Here is an 11624-nt window from a genome sequence, read left to right on the forward strand (position 1 = left end):
GAGAGGGAGAGAAGAGAGAGAGAGAGAGAGAGAGAGAGAGAGAGAGAGAGAGAGAGAGAGAGAGAGAGAGAGAGAAATGCCTGCCATGGGCAGGAGGGAAACTGGGGAAATTGGTGGTGGGGAATGTACACTGGAGAAGAGATGGCTGTTAGAATGTTATATAACTGAAACACAGTCATGCACAACCTTGTAATTGTGATTCAATCAAAAAATTGTTTTTAATTATAAAAAAGGAGACCCAAACTACAACCTAACTTTAAAATATGGGGGGCTAGAGTGATGGGACAATGGGTAAGGTGTTTGCCTTGTATGCGGCTACCATGGGTTCAATCCCTGGCATCCCATATGGAGGCCCAACCCCATACTCCTGAGTGCAAAACCAGGAGTAAGCCCTGAGCACCACTGGGTGTGACCAAAAACCAAAAACTAAAACCAAAAAAATACAAACAAAACTATTGTGTCTGCTAAGGACACAGGCTGTGGAGTGGAAGGGAACCTGGGGACATTGGTGGAGGGAAGTTGATAGGGGAGGTGGAATTGGTGTTTGAACACTGTAGCACTGTCCTCTCGTTGTTCATTGATTTGCTCGAACAGGCATCAGTAACATCTTCATTGTGAGATTTGTTGTTACTGTTTTTGGCATATCGAATATGTCACCGGGAGCTTGCCAGGCTCTGCCATGTGGGCGGGATACTCTCAGTAGCTTGCAGGGCTCTCCGAGAGGGGCAGAGGAATTGAACCCGGGTCTGCCACGTGCAAGGCAAACGCCCTACCTGCTGTGCTATCGCTCCACCTGTTGGAACATTGTATGCTTGAAAATCAACTATAAATAATTTTGCATATGGTATCTCAATTAAAAAAATTTTTAAAGGTGATGTGGAGTCCATGAAGTCCAATTCCACAAAGTATACAGTAGTGGAGGGAGAGGTAAGGAGAGGAGATTAAGCCCCATCTCTCTCAGGAAAACGCAGGAATTGCCATATAGACCCTCAAGAGGGATGAGGAGACTATGGGTCAGGCCATGACCCCAAAGAGCTTGGCTGTTATTTTCATTCTTCCAGGAATCAGGTTCCCTTCTCATCCCCCATCTCCTTAGACTCACAGGCACCACAAGAAGAAACAGAATGAGGAGACACTACCTTCCTTTGCTTGCTCCCAAATTTATTTTGGTGACCTTTACTCTAATATTGCTTACAAATGTCCCTGACAATCTGAATTTGTTGAACAAACAACTGCTTTGGAAAAGTTCCCCCCACCCTGCCCCCGAGGAAAGTTTGTCCCTTTGGGCCTGAATTCCTGTGCCCTACCTCCCTACTCCTTTCCAAATGGTCAAAGGCTCCCAAGGGAAGACTCCCTTTCCCCTGTCCCAAGCCACATGGAACCCAGGACATGGCTCTCTACTTGTCAGTGACCCTTAGAAAGTTCTAGAACTAGTTGACCAGTTGTGTGGAGGTTCCCTTTCCTTCAGAATCTCTCACTTCGACTGCTTCTTAGGGTGGTCCCCTGCTGTGATTGAGGGGAGGAAGGCTCCACACATGTGAGGTCAATCTATCCTTCACTGCACAAGTTCCAAGCTTCTCACTTAAGAGAAATTCTTCTCTCTTTCTTGCCCAGGTCTCCTGGTCACCAGCCCACAGTAGTTCCTAGAGTCTAGAGCTCTCTGTGTTGGACACTTCCTGCTGCTGTCCCTCTGCCTTTGTCTTCTTGCTCAGCTTTACATCGTTCTTCTGTCTCTCAGGAATGTAGGTCAACCCCCTCAGCAGCCCATGGACTTGAGCTTGAAACTGAGAGGATGAGAAGTAGTAGACAAGAGGGTCGATGCAGGAGTTCAGGGTGCTGAGCAGCAGCACGTAACTTCTCCATGGTGGGCTGCAATGCCAGAAAAAGCCCACAACATGGGACACGGCAAAAGGCCCACAGAAGATGAGAAAGTTGAGCAGCGTGGCCACCACCAGGCCGGCCACCCTCCTTCTTAGGTGACGTCTAGATCCCTTACTGAGCAGCCAGAGTAAGTGGCTGTAGCAATAGACAGTGATGAGAAAGGGTACAAAAAACAAAACCACGGCAATCTCAAACCGGACTGGCAGGAGAATCGACAGCTGGTCCTCCTGGAATTCCAGATAGCAGGTCTTATTGATGTGGGAGGAGTTTCCTGAGTATTCCACAATATAGATCACACTGCAGTGAGAACAGGACAGCAGCCAGCAAACCCCGCTGACCAGCACTGCCTGTCTCAGCCGAGGCCGGCTCTGGTACCATACCGGGTAGGCCACGCTCAGGAAGCGCTCAACACTCACAGCAGCCAGGGACAGGGACGTGACATAAATGGTGGTAAAGAACAGGAATCTTGAGAAGGGGCAGAGGGAGGCGGGCAGAGGCCAGCGCATTTTATTGGCCACCTCCACCATGCGGATGGGCAGGAAAAGAAGCAGGATGAGGTCCGAGATGGTCAGGTTGAGCAGGAGCATGTCCACGGCCACCACGCGGTGACGCAGCTTACCCACAAAGATCACCAGGGCCAGCAGGTTCAGGGGGAGCCCCACGAGGAAGGAGAAGAGGTACACGGAGAATTGGAGCCAATGGTTGCCACTGTCGGAAAAGCTGCCACAGCTTGTGTTCATGCTGATGGTCACTGGCAAGAGAGAGAGAGAGAGAGAGAAAGAGAGAGGCAATTCTAGGGCAGATGCTGTCACCAGTCACATAGCAGGGGATGTTGCCATAACCTACAGCCCCCATGAACTCCTTATGTCCCCTGATGTTTCCCAGCAGTGTCAGATGGCCTGGTCTGGCCTTTCTCCCAATAAAGCAAACACCAAGTGCCCCGGTACCATCCCACAGGCTTGTGCTTACCTGCTTTGTCCCTAAGTGCCTTGACACTCAGCATCACACAGGCTCCTCCAGAACAAATGTGATCAGCTAGTTACTCATCAGCAGACCTGATAACCACCTGGCGGGTCACGTGACATCACCCACTTTCATGTCTGTCTTCTCTTTCCGGAGCTGTACCTATATGCAAAATGAGGAGCAAATTCCATGGCTGGGCTCTTCTGGCACTCCTGATGGTGGCTCGACCAGGGCCAAGCAGGCATTGCTTTTATGCCCTGACCTCCATCTGAAATTATTATTATTATTATTATTATGGTTTTGGGCCACACTCAAGGCTTACTCCTGGCTCCAAGCTTTGGAATCGCTTCTGGTGGGCTTGGGGACCATATGGGGTTCTGACAATCAAACCCAGGTGGACTGTATATAAAGCAAGTATACCCTAATCACTGAACTATTGCTCTGGCACTGAGTTTGTCATCTTTTAATACTTCCAATTCCATTGCCTTGGTTTTCTATGGGCTGGAGCGATAGCACAGCAGGTAGGGCATTTGCCTTGCATGCATTTAACGTGGCCAACCCGAGTTCGATTTCTCTGTCCCTCTCGGAGAGCCCGGAAGCTACCGAGAGTATCTCACCTGCACTGCAAATCCTGGCAAGCTACCCGTGATGTATTCGATATGCCAAACACAGTAACAACAAAGTCTCCAATGGAGACGTTACTGGGCCCGCTAGAGAGAAATCGATGAACAACGGGACGACAGTGGTTTTCTATAGGTCACAGATTAGTGAGATCATTCAGTATTTATCCTTTTCCCCCTAACTTGCTTTACTGGACATGATATCCTTCAGTTCCATCTAAATTGCAGTGAACTGCATAATTTAATTTTTTTTCTTATGGCTGCATAGCATTACACCATGTACTTATACCACAATTTATTTAATCTATTCATATATTATTGAACATTTGAGTTGTCTATCATACTAAGAGCTACAGTGAGCATAGATGTGCACAGATCTCATAAAATTAATGTTCTTGTTCTTTGGGAGTAAATACCAAGAAATAGAATTGCTGGATTATATGGAAGTTCTATTCTTACTTTTTTTTGAGAAATACGCATTGTTTTCCGAGAGTCCGAACCAGGCGACATTGGCAGCAACAATGAATAAGGAATCCCTTTCACCACATTCCCACTAATACAGATTATTTCCAGTCCTTTTTGTATGCATATACCAATCTCACTGATGTGAGAGATAGAGTCTCATTGTTGTTTTGATTGACATTTCCTCATTAACATATGGCCACAAATTTTTTTCTGATACACCTCTTGACTATCCATATGTCCTCTTTTGGGAAGTGTCTGTTCATCTCAATCCCAATAGGTATATTGGGAATTTTCCTGAGTCCAGTTTGTGGACTTGCAAATGTTTTGTGTGCATTTGAGGAAAATGTCAATTGTTTCTGGCATCCAGGCCTCCTGGATATTCCCAGTGTCCACTGTGCTGAATTTCACATGGCGCACCAAATGCACTGTGTTTGCCAAAACAATCACAAAGGCCAGAACCCCAATACAAGCTTGAGTCCATTGTCAACAGAGGGGGTACTCCTAACTCAGCCTCTCCTCCTTCACAGATCACTTGACCAGGAAAAACTTCCACCCTCCTGTCTATCACCAGTTGCCTCTGTGAAGACCCTGCTAATCCTTTAGCAGCAAGTATAACTCCAAAAATATTTTTAGTATAGTGTAAGACAAAATGATTTTAATACTATTGATGGGGTTTTTTTTTTTTTGGTTCTGATGTACAGCTATTGTATCACTACCAAAGTACCCGCATCCTCCACTGTTGCCTTTTTAAAATGATTTATGGGTCCAGAGCAATAGTATAGCAGATGGGGCATTTGCCTTGCATGTGGCCGACCTGTATTGGATATACAGCACCCATATTGTCCCCTGAACTCACAGAAGTGATGCCTGAGTGTAGCGTGAGGAGTAAATTTAAAATTTTTTTTTTTATTATTGAGCCAAAAGTCAGTAGAATGGCTGAGGGGCTTGCTCTGGACTAGGCTAGCCCTAGTTCAATTCTTGACACCCCTTGAGGACCCCCAAACCCCCACCAGAAGTGATCCCTGAGTGCAGAAACCCTTAGCATGGCCGAGTGTCACATAAAAACAAACAAAATGAATGATTATACATTAGGTATGTGTTCACGATAGTGTTGCTGTGTACTGCTTTGATGTCACAGTTATCGAATGTCCCTGGCACCAGAAGTGCCCATGGTCTCCCACCACTGCCTTTGTTGATTATTTTGATAAAAATAAAAGCGAACATGGTTCCTGTCTCCCCCCTGCCCCCGCCTCATGCAATACCCTTATTTAGCTTATTTAAGCTCTCAAGTGCCAGTTATCTTAAGGTAATACAAAGTCAGCTGTGAGACTAATTTTCCTAATTTATTGTACAGAGGGTTTCTCTTGGAGGGGGGTTGCACACAGATGATGGGGCTGCTTTGCATATCCTTCCTTTCCTCATAGTGGCCCACTGACCTTTGTCCTGCTCAAGTATCTAAACTGTGGTGGAGCTCGATCCCTCCGGAGGACACACAGCACCCCGAGGGGACCATGGAGTCCATGAGCTCTAGCTAAGGTTGTGAGCACTGAGTAGCAAAAGGAGACTCAGGACCGGCCAGCGACCCTCAGCAGGGCTGAGGGGACACAGGGTCAGGCCAAGTCCCTAAAGACTTTGCATTTATTTTCACTCTTCTAGGCACCCAGGTGCTCAGCCCTTTCCCCTGGGGCCAGCACCTTTCCCTTCCCACTCCCCATCCCCCCTGACACACACACACACACACACACACACACACACACACACACACACACAAACACACCAGGAGAAGAGGCAGAATGAGGAGACACCACCTTCCTTGGTTTGCTACCACATTTATTTTGATGACATTTCTTCTGTTATTCCTTGCAATGTTTCTGACAATCCGAATTTGTTGGACAAGGAGAACACTTGGGAAAAGTTTCCATGAGGGAGGACAGACTGTCCCTTTGGGTCTGAAGTCCTGTGCCCCATGTTCCTCCCTACCCACTCCTCACCTGCTGGGTCAGTGGCCACCATGGCCGTTCTCTCCCTGTCCAGTATCCCAGGCCACAGGCTGCCCCCTTGCACATAGAACACAGCTTTACACTTCTCTTCCATCTCCTTGGCTGACAAGCTGTGTGGGGGGTTTCATTTCTTCTGTCTCTCACTTTGCTACTGGAGTGGCCCCAGGGACGGGGGCAGGAAGAAGCAGCTTGGGTAAGATCCGGATTGGGAGCCGGTGATTACACTGATTAACCCCACCCCTCACCACACGAGTCCCCAACTGGTCCCTTCAAGGCCCGGCCTGCCTTGAGCAGGGAACCGTCTGGCCCCTGGGTCACTTCCCTACTGATTCTTTTTCTACCAGATTCCGTTTATATGAATGTTGAAGTTCTCCTGATACTGCTTCTCTCTCTCTCCATCACATCCCTCAGCTTTCCACTGTGCCCCTGAGACCCGGCCAGTCTCTTCAGCAGCCCATGGACTTGAGCTTGGAACTGAGAGGAGGAGAAGTAGCAGACGAGAGGGTCAATGCAGGAGTTCAGGGTGCTGAGCAGCAGCACGTAACTTCTCCACACAGGGCTCCGACCCTGGATATAGCCCACGACATGGGACACGTTGTAGGGTCCAAAGAAGATGAGAAAGTTGAGCAGCGTGGCTGCCACCAGCCCCGCCACCCTCCTCCTCCGGCGGCGGCTGCATCCCTTACTGAGCAGCCAGAGTAAGTGGCTGTAGCAATAGACGGTGATGAGAAAGGGTATGAAAAAAAAGATCGCTGCCACCTCCAAACGGACAGGCAGGAGGAGAGCTAGTTGATGAGTCCGGAACTCCAGGTAGCAAGTGCCATTGCTTCCTTGACCATGGGAGGAATGTCCAGAGAATTCCACGATATAGATCACACTGCAGTGAATACCAACCAGAAACCAGCAGGCCCCACTGACCAGCACTGCCTGTCTTGGCCTGGGCCGGCTTTGGTACCATACCGGGTAGGCCACGCTCAGGAAGCGTTCAACACTCACAGCCGCCAGGGACAGAGACGTGACATAGATGGTGGCAAAGAACAGGAATCTTGAGAAGGGGCAGAGGAAGGCTGACAGAGGCCAGAGCATGCCGCTGGCCGCCTCCACCAGGCGGAAGGGCAGGAAGAGAAGCAGGATGAGGTCCGAGATGGTCAGGTTGAGCAGGAGCACGTCCACGGCCACTGCGCGGCGCCGCAGCTTGTCCACGAAGATCACCAGGGCCATCAGGTTCAGGGGGAGCCCCACGAAGAAGGTGAAGAGGTACACGGAAAAGTGGAACCAGTGGCTGCCATGGGAGGATGGTTGGTCCGAGCTTGTGTTCATGCTGATGGCCTCTAGAGAGAGAGAGAGAGAGAGAGAGAGAGAGAGAGAGAGAGGTGATTCTGGGCAGACGGTTCAGCTGTCACATCCTCTGTAGTGTAGGGGACCTCGCCAGTCCCCTCCTCTTACTGCCTTATGTCCCCTGATGCTCTGCCATTAGTGCCAGTCGGCCGGAGTGCTGTCCCTTTTCCCAATAAGGCAAGCACCAAAGTGTCCTCCACACCCTCCCTCAGGCTCGGTGCTCACCCGCTGTGCTGAGCTCCAGTGTGCCCTGCCACTGAGCACCGTGTGGGGCACCTCCAGAGCCAGTGTGGTCTGCCCCTTATGTCTCAGCAGGACTAATAAAGACCAAGCAGGTCACGTGACATCATCAACTCTGAGCAATTGCCATGAAGAGATGCTTCTTTAGCTCCGTGGCCAGGGCTGCCCCGGTATGCGAAATGAGAAGCAGCTTTACCAGGTCCTCATCTCGCCTCTGATGGGGAGCCTATGTAGGCCAGGAAGATTTCCGCTCCCCGCTGCACTTGGTGTTTCTGTTTGTTTTGTTTTAGGGCGTGCTCAGGGTTACTCCTGATTCTGTGCTCAGGGATCACTCCTGGTAGGCGTGGGGGGCCATATAGGATACCGGGGATTGAATCTGGGTCGACCATGTGCGAGGCCCTACTCACTGCACTATGGCTCCGGCCCCTGCTTTTGGCTTTTATCTGCCCCCCTAGAAAGATGCTTTTCCACTTTACCTTGTAAGTGCAGGAAGCATGAAGAGAAGGCAGGGGGTCGACAATGAGGGCCCTAGAGCCACTTTCTAACTGTGATTCAGAGAAAATGACTCACTTCCTGTATCTGTTTTCTCTTGTGTAAAACAGGGATCACTGGGGCAGAGAGGGCTTTCCCTGTAAAGTATTTCAGACGCTGGAAAAAAAATCTCAGCAGGGATGTTGCCAGCCTCTATGATCACTGTGGCTCAGAGGACAATTTGTTTGTGAAACCAGAAATGCACAAGAGAATGTAAAGTGGCCCTCAAATGATCCGTGGCCCCAGAGGAATCCCCTTTGGCCATCTGCAGAACTAAAAGTCTGAGAAGTTGAAATGCAAACGCCTCATTTAAAGCAAAGACCTGTTTGTTTAGACTAATCTGAAAATTACCAATTAGCTTCATTGAGTCAGTGTTTTCCTCTATTTGCTGCATCTCCTGTTTCTGTTTTTTTCCAACAAAATAAGCAAAAATCCCTAGAAACAAATTTCCAATTTGAGCCTTGCTTCCTGTAGACTTGCTGGTAGACCACACAATTGTGTTTTAATTTCTCAAAAGCTTGAACCATAGTTTTGGCTTTGTGCCTGTTAGCAGAGATCCCTTGTCTGATAACATTACTGTGTCCCAAATGCTTAGAACTGGATGCTGGCCTTTGGATCACTTAACATACTAGCGACTCTTCACTGTTGTGGTTACATCCCTGGGAGAGAGTAAAAGTAATGATGCTGATGAAGAGGTAGTATGGAGCTACCTTTGAATGCATCTATAACCCATGAAAGACTCAGATTTCTTCATTCTGCCTTGAAATTCTTATGTCCCACAGTAGGAAAGCAACTTGCTCCAAGTAATACAAACAGGTTAAGTTTCCCCTGCAAGGTTCAAACCCAAATTCTGTTCAACCTCAGAGATTATTTATGGATCTATTCAAATGCCTATGGTGCATAATAAGAAACAGTCCACACCCACTAGCATAACTTTAAGTAAAAAGAATGGTATAATGTCATCTGTGCACAAGGTTACAGAGAAACATCAGGGACTTATTCTCACTGCTGGTGATAATGTCTGGTTTCACAAACAAATTGTCCTGGAGACTGCTGACAATTTCTGAAAAATGTCATCGTAAATTTGCTGTGAAACCCAACTCCACGGCAGGTGTCGACTGCAGAGGAATGAAGTGTGTGTTCATGTAGTCCTGTTCACTCAGGTTCCTCTCTGGTCAGTCATGAGAGTCAAAAAAGTAGACATAGAGCCTGAAATCCCATCAGCTAGCAGAGGTATGAGACATGCAGAGGTGTGTTTCATTACAGTGCAATACTGTGTAGCAAATCATAAACATCCAAGGGTAAAGTCACCAGAATGAACCTCCAGAAAATTTTGCTAAGTGAAATAAGTCAGACTTAAGGGATCTTCTATTATACATGAAATGTCCCAAAGGACAAGTTTACCAGAAACAAAAAGTAGATTACAGACTGCTCTGGGGGCAGGGGACAGAAACTACAAGAACCCTAATGAGAGACCTTCCGGGTTGATGAAAAATTCTCTAAAAAGCATCAATAGTGGAAGTTGCACACCTCAGAAAATTGTGTAAAGATCATTGAACTATAATCTTAAAATGGGTGAACATTTTCCCTCAACTACGTTGCTACAATCCATCAGTGAAGAAGACCAGGTTTTTGCTGCTTATATTGGGGTGGGGGTGGGTGGCCTCACGAGAGTTGACCAGCAGCAATGAGGGGCGAGGCAAGCTGCAGATATGCTGCAGGCAGAGGGTCTGGAGTGGACACAGCGGGGCAGGGCACTTGCCTTGCATGCCACCGATCCAGGTTCAATGATGGAACCCCATATGGTCCTCTAAGCACTGCCAGGAGTTATCCTTCAGCACAGAACCAGGAGTCAGCCCTGAGCACTGCCAGGTGTGGTGGAGGGTGCCGCAGGCCCCCTACACTGGGTGACCCCAGGTCACCAGGACACAAGGAACAAACACGCTTCTGGCTTCTACAGGGTCTTCAGTCAACTACTTAAACTTCTGTGGTCTGCTTCGGAACTTCAGAAACAGGGCAAATGAAACTTTTATCTTTCCCAGTGCTCTAAACCATTGTTACACACATTTCTTTGAAAGAGGAAGGAAAAAGGATGAGAGAGTCCAAGTGGTGGAGCACCGGACTGGCATGGGATCTGAACTCGAGCCCTAGTACCACATGCTCCCCTCCAACTCCCAGCACCTCCCAGTGGAGATCTGATGGGTCTCATGAGGTGTAGGTGCCATGACCCCGGAGTGACCAGGCCCACACTGAGCACCAGGAGAAGCCCTGGGGTCCTATAAAAATAGTCTAAGGAACTAGAGAAACAGCGCAGGACTTGGGCACATGCTTTTCATGAACGGGGCCCCAGTTCAATCCCTGGCACTACCTATTTTCTCCCCCAAACATCACCACGTAGAGTCCTAGAGGCCCCCAGAGCACTGCCAGAGTAACCATGGAATCCCCACATCTCAGGGCCCGAAGACCACCACATCCTCCGGCCCTATCATTGAACTATCCAGCTAGTTGGCCAAGATTGCCAAGAGTGGGTCCAGAGTTGTCTTAGCATCTCTGGGAGCACTCACCCTTGTCTGAGCATCATTTGGCAGCACTCACCCCATCTGAGAATCATTTGAGAGCACTCAGTCGGAGCATCACTTGGGAGTGCTCACCTCCTCCTCTGATCAACGTCTTTCATAAAATAGAAAAGAAAACTCTGCTTTTTTTGTTGGGTTTGGGGAATTTGTTTCTGTTTGGGAACCACATCCAGCAGTGCTTAGGCCTGGCTCCTGGCTCTACACTAGGGGATCATTCCAGGTGGTGCTCGGGACTCCACAGGGTGCTGGGAATCAAACTCAGGTTGACCACATGTAGGGCAAACGCTCTACCCGCCGTACTATCACCCCCAGAAAACTCCCCTTTGGAAGGATATTCATTCATTCAACAAACACTGAGCACCTGGTGACAAGTTTCCTGGGAGGTGCCAGTGATATATTAGTGGGTAAAGCAAAGTTCCTTGCCTCATAGACATCTAAGCAGGAAACAGGGAGTGGGGAGGGGGGTACTTGTATTGACCATCCTCCGTAGGTTGTCCTGTAAAGCAAGTGACTGCTGCACTGTGTCCTCAGCTCAACAGATGCCCAGGTGCTGGTCTCCTTCCTGGCCACACCCTCTGCCCGTTCTCTCTGTGGGCTCAGGCACCACAACACCCCTTCCCCAAGAGACCCATTGGGACCAGTGTGAGCCCCGATACCCCAAGTTTTCCATTTGCCCCTGACCTTTAGGGTCCTGCCTACCTTGAAGAATCTCACCCCACACCCACATCTTCCGTGCTGGGAGCATTTGGCAAATTTCTTCATTTCCCCCTGCCCAAATGAAGACAGACCTCAAGCATGCCCGTCTCCAGAGCCATGGCCAGCTCATTTTCACAGCACTGAGGGCAGAGGAGGAAAGTGTGCCCCCCAAGGGAGCAGCCGGCACAGCCCCACAGCGAGGCACAGGCCCAAACAGTTGGTGGCATCTCCACTCAGAGCAGAAAGAAATGATCCTTTCCTGGGAGTTGCCCGGGCCAGCCACAGGACTGCATAAACTAAGCACAGGCTAGAAT

The 11624-nt window shown here is 49.0% G+C and overlaps 2 protein-coding genes across 2 annotated transcripts; both read right to left on the reverse strand.

The window, feature by feature from the left end:
- Positions 1-1643: 1643 nt before the first annotated feature.
- Positions 1644-4410, reverse strand: LOC130043662 (free fatty acid receptor 3-like). Its single transcript, XM_056136093.1, has 2 exons — positions 4397-4410; positions 1644-2601 (listed from the first exon to the last, which is right to left on the reverse strand). The coding sequence occupies exons 1-2, from the start codon at positions 4408-4410 to the stop codon at positions 1644-1646; spliced, it is 972 nt and encodes a 323-aa protein (XP_055992068.1).
- Positions 4411-6280: 1870 nt separating this feature from the next.
- LOC130043663 (free fatty acid receptor 3-like) lies at positions 6281-7249 on the reverse strand. The gene has a single exon (XM_056136095.1). The coding sequence runs from the start codon at positions 7247-7249 to the stop codon at positions 6281-6283; it is 969 nt and encodes a 322-aa protein (XP_055992070.1).
- Between the last annotated feature and the right edge of the window lie 4375 nt (positions 7250-11624).

The sequence above is a fragment of the Sorex fumeus genome, unplaced genomic scaffold, assembly GCF_029834395.1.
Source record: "Sorex fumeus unplaced genomic scaffold, SorFum_2.1 ptg000122l, whole genome shotgun sequence".
NCBI lineage: Eukaryota > Metazoa > Chordata > Mammalia > Eulipotyphla > Soricidae > Sorex > Sorex fumeus.